Here is a 19841-nt window from a genome sequence, read left to right as displayed (position 1 = left end):
CCCAGGGGTGTGTGTCACCTGCCCCGAAGACTTGTTGATTCCCAGGAGCGCCGGCTCCTCGGTGTGGGACCCCGCGTGGACAGTCCTGCTCACCTGGCCCCTGGCACAGGCGCCCAGCCCCGGGCCGCTGGCTCCCAACTCCACAGCCATGAGCAAGTTGGGCAAGTTCTTCAATGGGGGCCGCTCCTCCAAGGGCCGAGCTGCTCCCAGCCCTCAGGAGGCCCTGGCCCGACTTCGGGAGACCGAGGAGATGCTGGGCAAGAAACAGGAGTACCTGGAGACCCGGATCCAGAGGGAGCTCGCCCTGGCCAAGAAGCACGGCACGCAGAACAAGCGAGGTAGGCTGGGGCTCCCGCAGTCAGGAGGGGCGCTCGGCCCTCGGCCTGCCCTGCCTTGGGGACCACCCGGCCCAAGGCGCTCGGGATCCCCGCGGCGGCCCGCTGGGCCCTGCGGCCTTTCTAGGACCTGGTACTGAACCCCGGGTCCCAGGGGCTGGGGTAGGGGGAGAGAGGCACCTACCGGGTCTGCGAAATGTAAAGGGGTCTAGAAATCTCAAGCGATATTTTAATGTAGTATTTGAGGTTCAAAATTCATAAAAAAATTCCATGATGAACCCCAGATAAAAAATTTAAATAGACAAGATCAGTACTACTGATTCTTTTTCCTCTTGTATCTGGCTCATGTATTATTCTGTATGATGTTTCTTTGTGTAAAATTACTTTTTAAATGTGGTATCTTCCTCATTGCTGTCTGTAAACTTTGAGTTTTAAAAGTGTTTCCTTAAAATGTTACTTCTCTGGGTTTCTGAGTTTTCTTGCTCCCCTTTTCCATTTTGCTCCTGTTTTGCTTCTCCATATCCAGCTCCACTGACTACAGTACGAAACATCTAATTTTTCTGCTGTATGTTTGAATAGAAGTCACACATTTTAACTTACATGGAAATCTCCAGTGAAGCAGGTTATAGGATGTTCTGGTTTACTTTGCTGTTCCGCTGTTGAAAACTTTAGTTATCTGTTGTGCAGTTGAGATCTTAAAAAAAAAAAAATCAGGGAATTAAATATTAAATTTCCTATCACGGGCTTTTAGCACACATCGGACTTTGAATCAGTAACGATCCCGGTGCACTCCTTGCACCTTGACCGTTTTGTTCTTGGCCAGAGTTAATTGGTTTCTTCAGTATACTTGAGCATTCTAGGGAACGGATTTGAATGGCACCCATGGCTCATATAAAGCCCAGCAACAAGATGAAGTGATTTGTTCTTATCATACTGGGTCGATGGCACACCCAGAAGCAGAGAGCAGTATAAGACTCTGCGTCCCACAAAAGCCTGAATGCACGCTCTCTCTAGTCAGGCTTCCTTAGTCTTGAGGCCTCGGAGAAGGGTTAGCTCACCTTAAACGATGCTGCTGTTGTTTAAGATAGGAAGGGGATAATGTCTCGTGGAGTTAACCTTGAAAGTCCTGCCTCTTCTACCAAAGACAAGGTGGAGTTTTCCTTTCCTTCCTCTTGCATGTCGCTTTTGGCTGTACAGTAGCCAGTTTTAGAGCTAAGTCATGGCTTCTGTTTTTACTTTATCTCAGAAAATATTTTGGGAAGTTATTTTAAAAATTAATTTTATTGGTACATTTAAGGGATACAATGTAGTGACATTCATCATTGGAAATTTGCACCTTTACATAAGTTATTAAATGGCAGTTTCTGAACGGAGAGCATACCACTATGGCTGGATAAAATGTCATTGGTCACGCTGTGACTCCACCCGTGGCCTTCAGTGTGAGTGTATTGTGACGTTTGCCTAGCGTCTGTCCAGGCGTTTCCCCACCTGGCCATCTCTTTGAATCTGTTTATGTAAGCTGTGATCGACATATACGGTGAATGTTCATCCTACCCCAATACTCCTCACTTCCAACAGAGTTGTCCCATTATTCTTGCAACTTTCTGAAGCATTTTGGGACGCCCTCTTCCATGAGTGTCTTTAGGAGGTGTGATCGAAACCACGGAGGAAGTAGATATTGAGTGTCATCTAATGGAAAGGGAGGCTTACGAAAACATGACGGTGTGTTCTCCTGCACTGGAGCAGGCACTGTGTGCACTTTTGGCTCTTACCCAAAGTCAAAATGACCATGAAAGGTAAACATTTTGATTTGGCTCAGGACATTCAGGCAGCCCCGATGGCACAGCTAAAGATATTCACAAAGAAGGATTCACAGAACTGCTCTAGAAAGTAACCAGAACTGTGGAATAAGTGCATTAGAAGGTAGGGGAAATCTCTTTGCGTGAGTGTGGGGGTGAGGGACGGGGTGGTGTTTAATGGCAATGTGCCTTTTACTGTAACATTAAAAAAAAGTTTAAACATTCATCGTGTTTTCTCGTTATCTTACTTTACATGTTGACTATAGGCTTAAAAAACCTGGAAACTTGAAAATCTTCTTCTGGGAACTGGTAAAAATGTAGGTTTGCTTTCATAGAATAATTTATGAATACTATGGGCTTTAAGGCTGGGCATGGTGGCATATACCTATAATTGTAGTACTCAGGAGGATGAGGCAGGAGAATGGCTGTGAGTTTGAGCCCAGTATGGGCTATGTAGTGATATTAAGGCCAGCTTGCACTATGCACTGAGACTTTGTCTCAGAAAAAAAAAAAAAACCTCAAAATACTATGAGTTTTATTAATTTTTTTCAGAAATATTATTTTATTGGCAGTGTCCTAAAGTTTACTATAAGCTGGATTTATAAATAAAGACAAAAAATTTGAAGATGATGCTAAGTAATCAATTTACCTTCCTTAAATCAGGGATGTTGTAGGTGTAAGCATCAAGAACAAATAACCAATTGGTCATAGAAAATTCACTCATTCTTTGCCATTTATGCTTGGGAGTTTCACTGATGTCAGCCCAGAAGGCGTGCTGTCATGGCCCTGGGAGTAAGTAAGCAGAAGCTGGGTAGCTCGAGGTTGTCTGTAATATAAATTGTGGAAAGAATGGAGTCATAGCTTTGTGCATTAGAAGCACTGTCAATATCAGTCTCTTCCAGATAAACCAGGTAACTTCATATGCACAGTTCCTATACTTAGTCACCGAGAGTATTTTCACACACAAAGTAAGATAGAGCCCACTATACTCAGTGCTAAGCCACTCCCCCTGCACAAGGCCATTGCGAGAATGGCTATGGTTTACATTACAAACAGTAACATAATACATATGCTTCTAAATTAGCATAGTAAGCAATCTCTGGTGAAATTATAAGTACTCTTAATACTTGAATGGCTTAATAGTTCAGAGATCCCCTTTCCCCATGTATGAACAGGTGACAAGAATACAGTAGATATATAACTAACTTGCCATTAGGATGGTACGTGGGGCTTGATCTAAAAGAGGTGCTGTGTCTGGTCATCAATTCAATGGATTTCTGATCAAGCGTTCCTCATATGGACCACAGCACATACCTGGGAGTGTCACTGTCTGCCTCCCTGAGCCTTTCAAGCAAGGTCTATTGGAACACCTGGAAAGACATAGAGTTGGAAATTACTGATCTCATGAAACAGGTTGACGGTTTTCCCCACTTGCTAGTGTTTATTTATTAATGCATATGCAAAATTTAGTCTGAGACTTGATTGCATTATGATTTGTAGCAAGTACTGTAGAAGTCGCTAATTCTTCACATCTTTAACTTTTTTTTTTTTGGTGCTACTGAGGATAGAACATAGTACCTTCACACTAAGCTACGTCTATAGGCTTCTTTTCTTGTTTTAGTTTAGTACGTGGTCTCACTAAGTTGCTAAGGTACTCAGGCTGTACTTAAACTTGCAATCCTCCTGCCTCAGCCCCCTACAGTGCTGGGACTACAGATGTTCTACACTTCCCCAGCTTCAGACTTCTTTGGTGGTTACCATCATCATCTACCAAAGAGAAACTAAGTGTGCACAATCTTTGCAACAGCCATGATAGGCTATCCAAGGCCCTTTTGACCTAAAAATAGTAGAGTTGGAGCACTGTTTATAATATAGTTAAGAACTGTGGGAGGCCAGAGATTTAAAAAATTTATCCAGGTTTCAATGATATCACTCTTATTTTATAGCTAGTGGTCTGATTTGTGTAAAAGCAAACTTATTGTACATCACTTACATTATTTTTTCTTTTTCTGAGCACTGTCACCTAGAACAGTTTGCAGTCCTGGCTGATCATTAAAATCACCTGCACTTCTGGGACCATCCCTGTAGAATCTGCTAACACTGCTTGAAATGGGCTTGGTCTCCCCGTTTCTGGAAAGTGTCTTCGGCAGATTCGGCCTTGTCCGTGAGCTCTGATAGCACACTCCAATCTGTAGTAATGCTAATAAGGTAGAAAAACCAAGTCTCTCACTCTCCAGTGCTTCCTGGCCCTTTCTTATCACTGCACGCATGGATCACAAATATTTGTATGTTTTGCTGGGTTGGGCCGAGCAGACCTGAGCTCTTAGTGCGCCAGGCTGTTGGCCTCAGTAGCTGAAGAGTTCACTATTTCTAGCTCTTTGCCAATCTCTCCTGCCACTTTGATTCAGCATCACGCCTTAAAGGTCACTGTTTTAGTTCCTTTCTGAGGTCTCTTTTTAGAATCTCCTGATAGATGACCATAGGGATTTTGCTCACATATAATATCCTAATACATTTTTCAAAATAATTAGCTCCAAATTAACTTGGTGTTGTAGTTAAGAACCTGGGATTCAAATCAGTTTGATTTCTAACCTTGCCTGTCACATAAGCAGCTCTGTGACCTTACACCAGTCAGTGTCCTGTCTAATTCTCAGTTTCCTCCTCTGTTCAGTGGCAGGGATACACTTGAGTGCCTCAGAGTTGTGAGGATGAGTGATATTATCATGTGAAGCACTTAGTATACTGTTCTATAAATACCGAGCTGGGCGTGGTGGCGCACGCCTGTAATCCCAGCACTTGTCAGGCTGAGGCAGGAGGATTGCTGTGAGTTCAAGACCAGCCTGGGCTACGTAGTGAGTTCCAGGGCAGTCTCACTACATAGTGAGACCCTGTCTCAAAAAAAGAAAAACAAAAACAAAAAACAAACAAAACACCAAAATAAATACCAGCCCTTGTTATATAAAAATTGTATTCTTTCAAAGTTGAAATCGGCCTAGTTATTGGCCCCATTTTGGTTTTCTGGAATAGCACTGAATAAATCTATTCTAGCTTCCCTATGAAGCCTTTCACATGTTTGGGCCTAGCAATTAGGTCTCCAAATCACCCTTTCCCCAGCCTGCCCTTTTACACCCCCTGGGGAGACCCCTTCCTGTGTTAAAGTTTGTTCCTGGGACTAGGTCCACAGTGGGGCAGATGAGCTGCCTAGAACATTAGGCTTCATGCCCTACATACCTCTTTCTCCCCTCACCCTAATCCAGGCCCTGTTTCTTACTTTGTCGGGGGGTGGAGCAGGAAGTGCAAACATGTAATTATGTGAGAGGGGGTGGCTCCAGCCTGGGATACCTGTAGGACATTTGGGCTGAGAGAGGGAAGAGTCTGAGACAGAGAGAAAGAGGATTTGCTCAAGAGCTCTCCTCAGTATGACAACTAGATTCCCAGATTCCCGTGAAAATCTGGTGTGAGGTCTTTTCCTTTCTGGCTCTTGGGGGAAGTGGGACTCCAAAGAGAGCACCTTCTACTTAAGTAAGCCATCTTGCTTTGAAGTCTGGGGTATGAACTGTGAAGAGTGGGTTTGCTTTCAGATCAATCTCAGTGCAAAGAGCCTCGGTGGACTCTAGATTGTGGTCTTTACTGTAGTTGCACAGAGCTGAATTCTTCCATTGCCAGATGATGGGCAGTAGAGGCACTTCGGTGAAGAGGGTCAGCTTCTTGAACACCAAGCCAGCAACGACCAATGTGGCTCAGGTAACCGGAGCAGGCCACAGGCTGCAGGACCCGATGGAAGTCCCCTCCCTCCTCACAGTATCTCAGAATGTGGGTCTCAGATCACCCACATTAGAATTCCCTCTGGATGCTTACTAAAATGTACATTCACAGCTACCCACTGGATACCTGAAGGCAGCAGGTTGAGAGTAATTCCAGAACTCTGAACTTTGAACAAATAGCTCATTGATTCTGATCCCTGTGACACTTGAGAGCCTGGGATATATTATTCAGTGCACTGTTGAACTGGAAGGGACTGATCTCTGCTTTGTTTTCTTCCCTTGCCTTTTCTGTTGTTTCTTCCCGTCTCCATCTGAGGTCAGATACTTGAACGAGAAACATCGACCTATCTTCCTATCTGTTTGCTCCTTTAGGTACATGTCAGGAGCTATGACACGTCCTCATTAGCCTGAAGTCATTTTTTTCCAGGGAGTTCTTATGGATCTTGTGTTCCTCACACAGGTTACGAAGGGCTTTCAGACTTACCCAGGATTCATCATATATAGTTTGGTCTCCCTTTAGTTATGGTTATTTTGTATGACAGTCAGTATTCTTGCACTTGGAAAGGAGAAAAAGAAACCAAATTTTATTTTATTTTAAACAGGGTCTCACTGTGTAGTTCAGGCTGGCCTTGAACTTACTGTGTAATCCATGCTGGCCTTCAAATCACGGAGGTTCCCCTGCCTCAGCCTCCTGAGCGCTGGGATTACACGAGTGAGCCATACACCTGGAAACAAAAACAACAATAACAATAAAAATTCCAACAGATTTTATAACTGGAGAATTAATAATTAATAATCACTGGAAAAATGATCCTCTGTACAACCTCCACCTCAGCATCCCTCCCTTCCTTCAGACACCCCACTTGGTACACATCTTCTAGTAGAGTGGCCTGACGCATCTGCCCTGGCCCTGGGGTCCTCATTCAGTTAACCTATTATTTAAAACTTCTGACTTTCCACCACCTCCTCTCCCCTCTGATCCCTGCAAGAATCCTGTACAGAATTACACTGTTGTCACACACGTAGCTGTTGGCCAGCAGAGTGGCCTGTGTTTGTTACTGCCCTTGCTCTGTTCATACAGCACCAGTGTGCATGTGATTTTTCACATGTCTATATCACTTACGTTTTCTTCACCGGATTAGGAGAGAGTTAAAACTCCCAGCCAAATTAACACCCTGCCCTCTTACTGAAATCAACATGTTAAGCTTGGATCCAGCATTATACATTTATTTCTACTAAGCATCATTTTATTTTTGTCTTAGAATTAAGATTTTTAAATCCCCAATTTATTGTGTTTTATAGGAACTATTTCTTTTAGTTGAATCAGCTACAATCAGCCTTTTTAGTTGCTGTAGAAATCTTTGTTAAAGTTCTGAGTATGACAGAAGCAGGGACAGGCCCTTATGGCTGACACTAGAAACTTCATTCCAAGACAGCCTCTGGGTGACCAACAACCTGTCATCTTAGATTCTCCCAGGGCATGACTGTCATTTTGACAGATCAGCACTCAGTAACCTCTGTTATTTCTCTAACAGTGAATACACCTGACCCACATTTTTAACCCGTGTTATCTTGTTTCTCCAACTTTTTCTCATCATGCCCCAAATACTCTGTGGATAATATTCCTAATTCCAAGTTAGCTTCACATGCCCGGGGTTCACAAATGCTGTGAACTGATGGTGTGCTAGTCTCATCAGTTCACTAGAGAGCATTTTAAAATGTCACATTAGGGAATTTTGTTTCAAGGAATCAGGGATAGGTTTCAGGATCATAGTCCTCAAAGCTTTCCAGAGAGTTTTGTTGTGCATTAGACTAGAAGGACAGTGGGTAGTCTATGAGTTTCCCTTGAGTTAGCATCCTAAGAAAATATATCTATGAGATTAGTTTGGTATTTTTCATTTTTGTGAAATGATGGTGGCTTCTAATCATTGCCTTTTTTTCTAACTTCTCAAAAAGGAGAGTGCAGAGTATTTCTGCTCTGGTATCATTCAAGTATGTATGGCATGGCTTTTGACAGTTTGACAGTTCTGACTACATCTAAGAGAGTAATTGGATCGTTTCTTATGTTGCATACCACTACATCTGCTTTCTTTTTAACCTTCAGGAATTTGGAGTAGTATTAGACATATATTATCATTGCCATTCATTTAAATTCTACAGGAGTAGAAATCACCGCATTTTTGGAAACATCTACATTAATAAAATAATAAATTTTTCTTTGACCTACACTGCTTAGTAGTTTATTGAGAGACAGTAAGATAGAAAATTTTCTACTAGCACTGTGATTAGACTGAACTCAGGATTTATATACATAATTCTGAGAAATTATGGCAGAAGATACTCTGAACTTTCTTGCAAGTATAGTGTTGTTAGTGTGTTTCTTACTTTATTTCAGACAATTTTAAGATAATGGATAATAAAAATATATGATACTATATCGAGATATAAAGCAAAGTATCTAATACTTAGTTCTTAAAATTTTTAATATTTTGCTTTGGAGGTCAAGTTTGGAATAGACATAATGATCTTTTTTGTTAATATACTTAATTGCATGTGAATCTAATATATTTTTGAGGGGCAAAGTTACCATAGACACTTAAAATATAATATTGAAGATTTGTTTTCTAAAACTATATTCTCAATTTTCTGGCTTACTAAATTTCACCATTTCAGTGATTTTAGTACAAACTGATAATTCTAATGTCTCCTCTGTTTCATTTGGTAGAGGTTCTAACAAACACATGATTGGTTTAAAGGTTTTCAGGAGCAAAAACAAAACAGCAAGAGTCTGGCTTGAGTATAATGTGGTAAGGCATTTTCTGAATAGTTGACTTTCTGATGCCAGAGATTTTTTATTCTTTCCTCAAGCAACTGGTGCAAAGGGAATTGCTTGGAAATATTTAGGATCAATTCTAAAGCTTGTATGGTCATGAATAAAAGTAGTAGCAGCTCCTAAACTTGGACCAATGACTCTTTCAGCCACCATAAGCCCTTACTCCAGCATTCTAACTTGTAGGTCTTCTAAGGAGCAGATGGAGGATGAGCTCTTTAGGAAGGGAGAAATCCCTTCTACCATGACTCACTCCACCCTCTCTTCCTCAGTCTAGTAATTTAGAAATTTAAAATACCAGCATGGTAATCACTACCTACACAAGAAAACACACGCGAAAGAGCGAGTAGGCTAGAGTGGGATTTTAAAATTCCAGGCAAGGAAAAGGAGATGGTTCTCTGTGAAGAGTTAAGAATCTTGCATTGAAAGTTGAATTTTTTTAAGACATGAAAGTAAATATTTAATATGAGAACAAAATTGTAATGAATTAAAATATTTTCAAGAGTATTTTTCATAACCATCACATAGCCAAAAATATGATTTAACAGTATTATTAAGTTCACTGTAATATTTTTTAGTTTTTCTCCGGATACTTTCAACTATCTCTTTAAATGACAAGGCCTTTTTGAAATTATTTTTTATTAGTACATATTTGCAGTGCATGATGGTTACATCTCTCATGGAGAATTTGTATATAACATATCTTAATTCTTTTTTGTCTCCTTCCTTTTCCTTCCCTCCCTGCTCCCTCCAACTCTTGTTCCCTTTTTTATTTGTAAAAGCTCTATTTCCATTTTGCTTCTGTTCTTTCTTTTTTATTTTGAAACCCTATTTCCCTTCCTTCTTTCCACCTTCCCCATCTCTTGTTACCCTTCCTACTTGAAAAGGGGTTTCTCATTTGAAAAAGATATTTCCTATTATGTCTTTTATTTTCCTCTATTTATATTTTGAGTTTCTTATATAAGAGAAAGCATGTGATATTAAACTTGTGTGTCTGATTTATTTCACATAACATTATGGTCTTGAGGGGCACCCATATACCTACAACACCTCAGGTTCATCCGTCTTTATGAAAGAGTAGTACTCCATTGTATATGAATACCACCTGCTTTACTCTTCACCTGTTGTTGGGCATACATGCTGTTTCTAAGATGTACCTATTATGAATTGTGCTGCTGTAAATGTGAGTATGATGTGTTGTTGTAATATGATGTCTTTAACTCTTTTGGGAAGACATGTAGAAGAGGAATAGCTGGGTCAAATGGAATTTCTATTTTTAATATTTTGAGGAATCTCCATACTGATTTCCATAGTGGTTGTACTAGTTTATATTTCCACCAACAATGTAGGAGGGTTCCTTTTTCTCTACAACTTTGCTAGCGTTTGTTATTGGTTGATTTCTTGATGGCACCTATTCTTTTTGGAGTAAGATGGTACCTTGTTTTAATTTGCATTTCTTGAATGGCCAGCGATGTTGAACATTTTATCTTTTATTTATTGACCATCTATATTTCTTCTTCTGAGAAGTGTCTATTTGTTTCAGTTGCCTATTTTTTTGATTGGGTCTTTTATTTGGGGAGAATCTAATTTTTTTGAGTTCTTTTTATATTCTAGATGTCAGTCCTCTGAAGAATAGGTTGCAAAAATCTTTTCCCATCCTGTAGTTTGTCTCTTCACTGTTGGTTGTTTCTTTTGGTGTGCAGATGCTTTTTAATTTGATATGATCCCATTTGTTGATGCTCATTATTATTTCTTGTGCCATTGTGTTTCTGTTCAGAATGTCTTTGCCTATGCCTATGTCCTCAAGATTTTTATTTTTATCTTTCAGTGGATTGTTTCCATTTTAATATTTACATGTTTGATCCATGTTGATTTTAGTTTAGTACATGGTGAGGTATATTGTCTAGAATCAATTTTTTGTACATGGATATCCAATTTTCATAGCACCATTTATTGAAGAAGCTATCTTTCCTTCAATATATGCTTTTGGGCCCTTTATCTAAGATAAAAAAGTTGAATGTGCCTGAGGTTGTTCTGCATCCTGTATTCTGTTCCCTTGGTTCACATTTCTCTTTTTGTGTCAGTAGTATACTTTTTTTTTTTTTTAATTCCTGTAGCTTTGTAATATAACTTCACGTCTGGGATTGTGATACCTTCTGCTTTGCTATTGATACCCAGAATTGCTTTTTTAATTCTGATTCTGAGTGAATTTTTGGATTGTTCTCTCTACATCTGTGAGGAATGCTGTTGCTATTTTGATTGGGATTGTGTTAGGTCTACATATCAGTTTTGATAGTATAGCCACTTTGATTATATTTGTTGTGCCTATACAGGAACATGAAATGTCTTTCCATTTTCTGGTGTTCCCTTATGTCGCTTTAGAGGTCTTTTATTTCATTGGTAGGTTACAACTATTTAATTTTTCTTGATGCTTCTGGGAATAGTGTTATTCCCAGAGTTATTAATGTACAGGAACATCATTGATTTTTGTGTGTTGATTTTGCATCCTGTTACCTCGCTAAGTTTGGTTATTATTTATAGGAGTCTTTTGGTGGAATTTTTTTGTCTTGTAAGTAGAGGATCATATCTTCTGCAAATAATGATACTTTGACTGCTTCCTTTCCTGTACATAACCCTTTTATTTCTTTCTCTTGCTAGATGATTCTCGTTAATGTTTTGAGGACTGTGTTAAACAGGAGTGTTGACAGTGGAATCCTTGTCTGGTTCTCAATTTTAGAGGGCAAGATTTGTTTTTCCCCACTTCATCTGATGGTGGTTTGTTATACATGGCTTTTCTCAGATTGAGATAAGGTCTTTATATAAATATTTTTTCAGGGTTTTAATTATGAATAGATGTTGGCTTTGTCAGATGGTTTTTCTGTGTTGATTGAGATGATCATGTGATTTTTGGCCTTGCTTCAATTTATGTGATGAAGTACTTTTTAAAAAGTACTGTTGTTTAATTTAATTTATTTATTAATAAATTTTATTTTATCCCATTCTCCCCTCAGGCCTCCTCCCCTCCCTATGTACAAAAGCTTTGTTTCCATTTTTCCTTCTATTTTCACTTTTCTTCTTGTCCCTTCCTTCCTTTACCTGGCCTTCCTCCCTGTTCCCCTTCCCATTTGAACATGTTCTTCCCATTTCCCAAAATCCATTGTACATTTCAGTCCTTATTTCCACTTTTGGTTTCAAACACTAGAGAAATAGTGTGGTATTTAAACACGTGTGTCCAATTCATTTCACTTAAGAGTACGGTTCAAGATCCATCCATTTAGCTATAAAAATCTGAAGCTCATCTTTCTTTATTGCAGAGTAGTACTCAATTGAATAAACCACATCTTCTTTATCCACTCTCAGTTGATGGGCATTTGGGCTGTTTCCAAGATTTAGCTATTACAAACTGAGCTGCTATAAACATGGGTGTGCATATATTGCTGTGGTATGATGCTTTAATTCTTTTGGGGAGATACCAAGAAGAGGTATACTTGTGTCAAGTGGAACCTCTAGTTTTAATTTTTTGGAGAAATTCCACAACTGATTTCCACAGTGGTTGCACCAGTCAGTACTCCCACCAGTAGAGAAGAGTTCTTTTTTCCCTACAGCCCTTCCAGCATTTGTTATTGGCTAATTTCTTGATAGCAGCCATTCTTTCCAAAGTGAGATGGAATCTCAGTGTTGTTTTAATTTGCATTTCACAAATGACCAGTGGTATTGAACAGTTTTGATGGAGTACTTCTAATTATTTGCCTATTTTGAATCATCCTTACATCCCTGGGATGAAATCAACTTGGTCACATTGTATGGTCTTTTTGATGATTTGTTGCATTCTGTTTGCCAGTATCTTGTTGAGGATTTTTGCGTCTACGTTCATTACAGAGATTGCCTGTAGTTCTCTTTCTTGGTTGGATCCTCATCTGGTTTTGGAATCAGGGAAATGCTAGCTTCCAGGAATGACTTTGAGAGTACTCCAACTCCTTTAATTTCATTAAAGAATTTGAGGCATATTAGCATTAGATCTTGTAGAATTTGGCACCGAATCCATCAGGTCTTGCACTTTTCTTAGTTCATGGGTTTTTTATTACTACTTTAACTTCAATGTTTGTTATTGAATTATTCAGGAGTTTTAAATCTTCCTGGTTCAGTTTTGGTAATTCATGTGTGTCTAGGAATCTCTCCATTTCTTCTGAGTTTTCCAGTTTATCATCATACAGGTTTGTGAAGTAGTTGCTAATAATCTGGATTTTAGCAGTGTCCATTGTATTTCTTAAATTTCTAATTGCATTGATTTGTGTCTTTTCTTTGTTTCCTTCTCTCCCCGCCCTCCTACTCCTCCTCCTTCTTGTAAGATTGGCTAAGGGTTTGTCTATTGTGTTTATTCTTTCTAAGAGCCACCTCTGATTCACTGATTCTTTGTACTACTTTTTTAGTTTCCATTTCATTGATTTCTGCTCTGATCTTTATAATATTTTTCCTTGTACTATCTCTGGGTTTAGATTGTTCTTATTTCTCTAGGACCTTGAGATACATCATTGGGTTATTTATTTGGGCTCTCTCTGTTTCTCTGATGCTGGCATTCACAGCTATCAATTTCCCTCTTGGGACTGCTTTCATTGTTCTGGTACCATAAATTCTGGTATGTTGTGCTGGCATTATCATTTAACCATAGGAACTGTCTTAAGTTAAACTCTTGATTTAAAAATTAAAATTTAAAGCCAACCATCTAGCTTAGATGAAATAGTTTCCAATTCATTAAAGAAAAATTTAGAGAAACAAAATTATGCAACTAAATTTTGACAAGCACTTTGAACATTTCATTATCTATTTAAATAATTCCTAGTGGATCATTCCCATAGGGTCATGTGCTATATACAGTTTTAAAGGGTATGTATTATTTGCTGTAGGAGTAACATTGCCAACAGGCCTTGCTATTTACATTACTGTTTCCTTCCATATACTGAATACATATAAATGAAAGTAAATATAAGTTGGAATTTGAACAGATATATTATCCTAACTCAAAAGTTCTATTGTATTAACTTCAGCAAAAAGAAAAAACCTTATTATGTCGAACTACTTGTGCATGTTTCAAATAAAGCATAAAAAGCCTTTTCTTACCGTTTTGTAAACAGTTCAAAAATTTTACTGAAGCAAGCTTTCTTAATTTGTTGGGTGTTGCTTGTCTTCTTGAAAAATTAAAGAGTTGTGTAGTATGTCATCAATTTCTGCTTTTTTGTTTTGTTTTGTGATGCTGGGGCTTGAACCCAAGCAAATACTGTACTATTGAGCTACACCTCAGCTTTGTATTATCAATTTCAAGGGGGAATTTTTTCCAGAGGAACTTCAGATATTCAGTCATCTTGAGTCATTGCAAAATTTGTGGACTATAAGTTCTCAAAGGAATGGTCATAGAATCATGGAGAGTGAAAGCTGAAAGGGATTGTATGTAGTTTGTTGGTACCTAAATTAAAGGTGGTGACACACCTGCATCTCACAGACATAATACTACAGAATATATTTGTTACATGGGAACAAGGGATTTTTTAAATGTGTAAAATAGAACCATATTAAATATGTATATACTATTTAAAAAATAATATTTATATAAAATGTAGAATAAATTATATTCACAAGTACATTCTGCCTTGTAAAATTAAGTATATAATAAGCCATTTCTTTGTTTTTCTGTTAATATTTTCTGGTTTCATATTCATAAATAATAACAGGCCCACAAAGCTTAGGAATTATGAGGTTATGAATAAACTAATAGCAATAAAAAATCATTCATGCAATCAGTTATGTATTCTGCCTGATACCAAATAATTAATTGAGTTTTTCTTTTTTACAAAGAATATCAAGTAAATTTTTATTAATGTGTTGGTATTTTTTTCCAGTAACAGATTATTTCCACTTACCTGGCAAGTTGACCTCTGAAGCAATTAATTATAAAGGATGAGAATTTCAGTGGCTATTTAAAATAAGTCATTTATGCTAACATTTCTTCCTTTTGGGAAAACTCAAGGTTGATAGCACTATTTGATCATGAATGTCCTTTCTCAGATTTACCTCCTCTAATATTCTCTTGAACAATACCCTGGAGGCAAGAACATCCTCATCTTCAGAAGCCACTGTGAGGTTTTTAGAACAAGAACAAGAGCATCATTTCCATTGGAAAATGTTTTTCTTTGTCTTTTGGTATCTCCCTGGAGAAGAGAGAGTTGGTCTTTCTTTTCTTGTACATTTTGTAACATTGATCAAGCACCATTTTTTTTTTTTTTGGTACTGGGGATTGAACTTGGGTCCTTGCGCTTGCGAAGCGGGCCACTGAACCGCTGAGCTAAATCCCCGGCCCAAGCACCATATTTTTAAACACAAAATTTGGTCCAAAGTTACTGGCTTGCTTATATTCCACATCTATATGCTGTTTCCTATTCCTCTTATTTACTTCCTCTTATCTCATTTCCTTTTACTGTTTTCTCATGTCTTGACATTGACATGATAGGATCCCACATATCGTTGTGTTCTAATCTTCCATTAGCTCACTATTTATTCTCCTTATGACATTTAATACTGGTGAGACCTCTGAAAGTATGGAGGTTGTATATAAGATCCAGCTGGTGTGGCAAGTGAGTGTGATTTGCTCTATTTCTGAGGTTTATAGCTCTTGGTTTCTAATATATCTCAGCCAGCAAGTTCACATTGGTATGAGATTTGTAGTAGGGGAGAGGTCATGTTTTTTGTTGGTCCCTGTGTTGCTTATATGTATAGACAATCACCAGCCTTCATCTGTATCGCCTCTTCTGGGAAGCCTTACCCTTCAGAGAGAACTTATAAATTTATCTGTGTATTCATTATACCATTTGTATGCTCTTTACTGTTCTCAATATCTTCTGTAGTACTTGAGGTGCAGGTTGTAACTTGTGCATTTGGTATGTCTGGGTACAGTGCTTACTAAATGGTTGTTGAGTGATATATAAGTGAATCCCCTACTTCATATATTGCCATTCTGAGATTGTTGCCTTATTTCTTTTTCCCTTCAGTGCCTTACACAGTGCCAGAAAAATGGTAGATCTTCAGTACATACTTATTAAGTGACTGAAATGAATGAATAAAGAATCTTTTTAAAAAGTCAGCATGCCTAGAGAAATTCATTATGGAACATCCCTGGTGAAATGGCTATTAAAATTTTCTAATATTTCCCCATCTGTTTCATTATGATCTGTGACTTTGGGCAGAAACTTGTAATGTAGGAGATGCTTATGATAATGCTTATTCAGATTGTGTTTTTGAGAACTAAAACCATGTGGCACAAATGGAAGGTAATGCTTAGCGAGGTGATTAAAATGAGTAAGAACAGAGGCACACTGAGGTTCCTTCAATAAAACATGATTATAGGTCTCCTAGCTAAAAGCCAAACATGACATAACCAATTGTATATGACACCTGTCTCTTAAGAAGTCTCATATCCGAGCTTACCCTTCACAGCCTGTTTTTAATTCATGAGTATAAGAAGAGCTATCATATTCAGTTTTACCACTGAAAGACAGGTTTGTCTGCGTCCACTGGAGAGGATAATTCTTAAAAAAGGCTTCCTGTTTGCTCACTAATTGGTTAATCATGCCCAGTTATACACCCTAGATGAGTGAAGAATAACTGACCTTGAAAACCAAGACATTCTGTGCATTATAGGAGCGGTAGAACTGCAACCTTTTTCTGCTTTTTTAAGTCATTTGGCAGAGATCACCAAAAGTCTTCTTTTGGCAGCATAGGAAAGTTGCATAGAGCTACTTTAATTTTGGTTCTAGTGGGTAATTCTTACATTTCATTGTCAATCCCCAGCAGAGCACAGGAAGGACTCTTCATAGATCTATTAGCAGGTGCACATAAAGCACATTGTTCTGTAACTCTGTTGCTGAAAAAACATCCCTGTTAGGCCAGCAGACAAAACCCCTGGCTGTTTCTCCACCACAAAGGGAAACATTAGCTTTCTTTGTTTTAGAAAGAATGTTGTCCACTTTTCACCAGCTGCTTAAGAAGCACATGCAGGAGTTTGGAGGATAGAATTATACCTTCTAAAAAGGTTAAATTACATGGTTCTAAAAATATCCTTCTTTGCCAAATAAGGAACGGTGCTTGATTTGCAGCATTTGTTGTGAGCCTTTGAAAAAATACAGCTCCTTTCTTCCTAAATTGTTTGCTAGGAAAAAAACTCAAGGACTGTTCAACTCATGATGGAAAAAAAAAAAAAAAGTGGCCTCAACAGCTCATAGAGGCTCCTATGCACTTCTTGGCTGTTTGGAATGAAGCTTCTTGTCTTAATGTTTGAGAGGCACTTACCATGCCAGGTGGGAGTTACAGTAAATGTTAAGTGTCCTGGGGCCAGATCCAGCCACACAGAAGTTACTGGTGTTAGTCATACAGGATGTAAAACTGAATTGCCATTTAAAAGTAAGGGATTCTGTACGTAAACCCAGATTTCTTGCTTCTTTTGAACACATACATGGAAGGGTGGGTCTGCAGGTCTGCAAGGCGGCTGTGAACTGGAGCCCAGCAGTGCTGCTTTCATTAGATCAGGCTATGGTCCCTGGGCCCCACATCTTCCTCTTGACTCCCCGATACTGAGGCCAGTGCCCAGTGCCATTTCTTGTCAACCTGGCAATATTTTTTTATTGTTATAATAGAGAAACATTTCTCTTTCTCACAGGAGAGAAAACAAAAAGTACTTAGTAATAACTATGTAATACTTGCTGGGTTAAGTTATATTGTGTAGCTCCTGCATTGGTTTCTGACAACGTGTGAAGATCCCTGATATTTAGTAATCATCACTCAGTATGCTCCAGGCATTGTACTAAACACTCCACTTCTATTATTTCATTTAATGCGTGACAACTGAATGAGTTATATTCCCATTTCCCAGGAATCTAAACAATGCATATAAAGCCAACAGCCATAAAAGAGGGAGCCCTGATTGGAACATAGGCGACTCCAGAACACAGTGTTCTTTTGTTGTCTTCTAGATGGTGCTGTTATTCAAGTGACAGACCATTAGCAAGAAGAACTGAGGTCGCATATCCAGGTTACCATACACAGATATTATGGGTAGGATTAAAGTATAGGTGTAGAGACTTCAAGACTTTTAATACCAAATTATATTTCTTGATTTTCAAAAAGATCTAACATTAATATGGCATTTCACAATGGAGAATTTAAAGTAATTTTTTTTTTTTGGTACTGGGGATTGAACTCGGGACCTTGCACTATTGGAGCAAATGGTGGTGTCACTGAGCTAAATCCCCAGCCCTAAAGCAATGTTTTGAAGAAAAAAGAAAAAGAAAAATACTTTTAGGTCTGTGGATATTACTAGGTTCCATATAGCCTGACTAGATTGACAAGATTAGGGAGGAGACATGCTGACATTTCTACTCTCGGGTATGTTGGGTGGAGATGGTTATTTGGAATTTATCCTCGTAGGATGTATACCATGGCTTGCTGCACCTATTGAAATGTGGAGATATTTTGTAATATTACAATCTCGTTATGGTGAGTGATGCTGAAAACTGTGTAATTTGTTTTGCAGTGATGATCAGAAGTAAGATGTAAATTTCATTAAGAACGTACTGTAATGTTAATATACAATGTTAATGATAATATTTAGTTGCTATACAGCTGCCATTCACAGGGTCTGCACAAGATGTTTTCCAGGTCATCACTCTAGTTAGTCTCCTAGGCTGGTAGTGCCCCCATTCCCAGAACAGCAAACAAACTGAAAGGAGTGAAGTGACTTGTCCACGAGTGCAACTATTCATGGAAGTGGGGTTCACGTACTGGTCTTGAAGGCCATACTGTTTCCATTGAGCCATGGTATTATACTCTGGACACAGAATTATGAGGTTTACTCATTTGCTTATTTCATCATCTGTAAAATGGTTATCTGCTCAGGCTTTTTGTGAGAGTTAAATGGCATAAATAACATAATATACGTACAGCACTTAGACTAAGGTGGCTCTATCTTTTCTACCTTTATATTTGACATAAGAGAAGTGGGGCAGAATAGTCTTTACAAATAATTACAGTGTGATAGATATAGAAATAGCGGTGGATCCGCTGGCAGAGTAGAGCACAGTACAGCTGGCCCTTCTCCCTTCGTAGTGTAGGAAACTCTCACACAGCTTGGCCATTAAGTGATCAGCCTCTCTTGAGTGGAATCTGTACAAAGATCATTAAACCACTTGACATCAAAATTTTTTTAAAATTTCTTTCCTAAAGGACAGGTTAAATAAATAAAAGCTGTTTTATAATGAAAGTGTACATACTGTTCAGCAAGCACTTAAACTCTGGTGGTGCAGCTGAAGAGGGAAATAGAGGTGTGCCTGTGATAACGCTCGGCCTCCACCGTGGGCAGAGAGGGTGGGAAGAAAACCGCATCTCTCACAAGGGCTTTCGCAATCTAGGAATCGCCAGCTGTGCATTTTCTCCCACCCATGGAAGGAGCCTTGCTGCTGGAATTATCACACCCACTTCTCACAGAGCCCCGGGCAGCTTTTCATTTCAATAGAGAGGCCTTGGGGAACTACTGTCCTGTTAGGACAGACATGCACCTGCCATACTTGCATTATCTATTTTAGTCTTTCACTGACAGTATGAACCGACATCATCGGAAGTTCAGAAGAATTTTAAAGAAAAGCATTTATTTATGTATTTTTAATTTTTTGTGTTCCAAGTGAGGAGCAATATATTTTTTACCTCAATGAGTTTATTGGTATATTTTAGGTATACAGTACAGTTACATTCATTATTGGGATCTTGTACTTCTACATGACAGGTCTTGGTTCTCATTTTTTCCCCTTGTCCCTGCCCTCCCTTCATCCCCTCCTCGCCTCCCCCTTTAGAAACACTTCATTTCCATTCTTTCATTTTCTCACATTTTTTTCTTTTCCCTTATTTCCTTTCCCCTTCCCTTCCCACTTTCCCATCATCTTTAGCCCTTTTCTTCCTATTTCACAATGTCAATTATCTCATTAGGATCTTATGTACTATGACATTTTATTCACACCAGAGAAACTATTTGGTATTTACACATGTGTGACTTATTTATTTCACTTAGGAGTATATC

General features: G+C 38.7%; 1 protein-coding gene across 1 annotated transcript in view; it reads left to right on the top strand.

The window, feature by feature from the left end:
* Positions 1–6: 6 nt before the first annotated feature.
* The window catches only part of Chmp4c (charged multivesicular body protein 4C), a 32374-nt gene continuing 12539 nt past the window's right edge, over positions 7–19841 (top strand). The window contains exon 1 of the mRNA XM_010641617.3: positions 7–338. Coding sequence (XP_010639919.1) covers positions 149–338 — 190 coding nt within the window. The 5' untranslated portion in view covers positions 7–148. The remainder of the gene's footprint in view (positions 339–19841) is intronic.

Source organism: Fukomys damarensis, unplaced genomic scaffold (genome assembly GCF_012274545.1).
Source record: "Fukomys damarensis isolate Sample0158 unplaced genomic scaffold, DMR_v1.0_HiC HiC_scaffold_5, whole genome shotgun sequence".
Lineage (NCBI taxonomy): Eukaryota > Metazoa > Chordata > Mammalia > Rodentia > Bathyergidae > Fukomys > Fukomys damarensis.
This window is presented reverse-complemented; position numbering and strand designations above follow the sequence as displayed.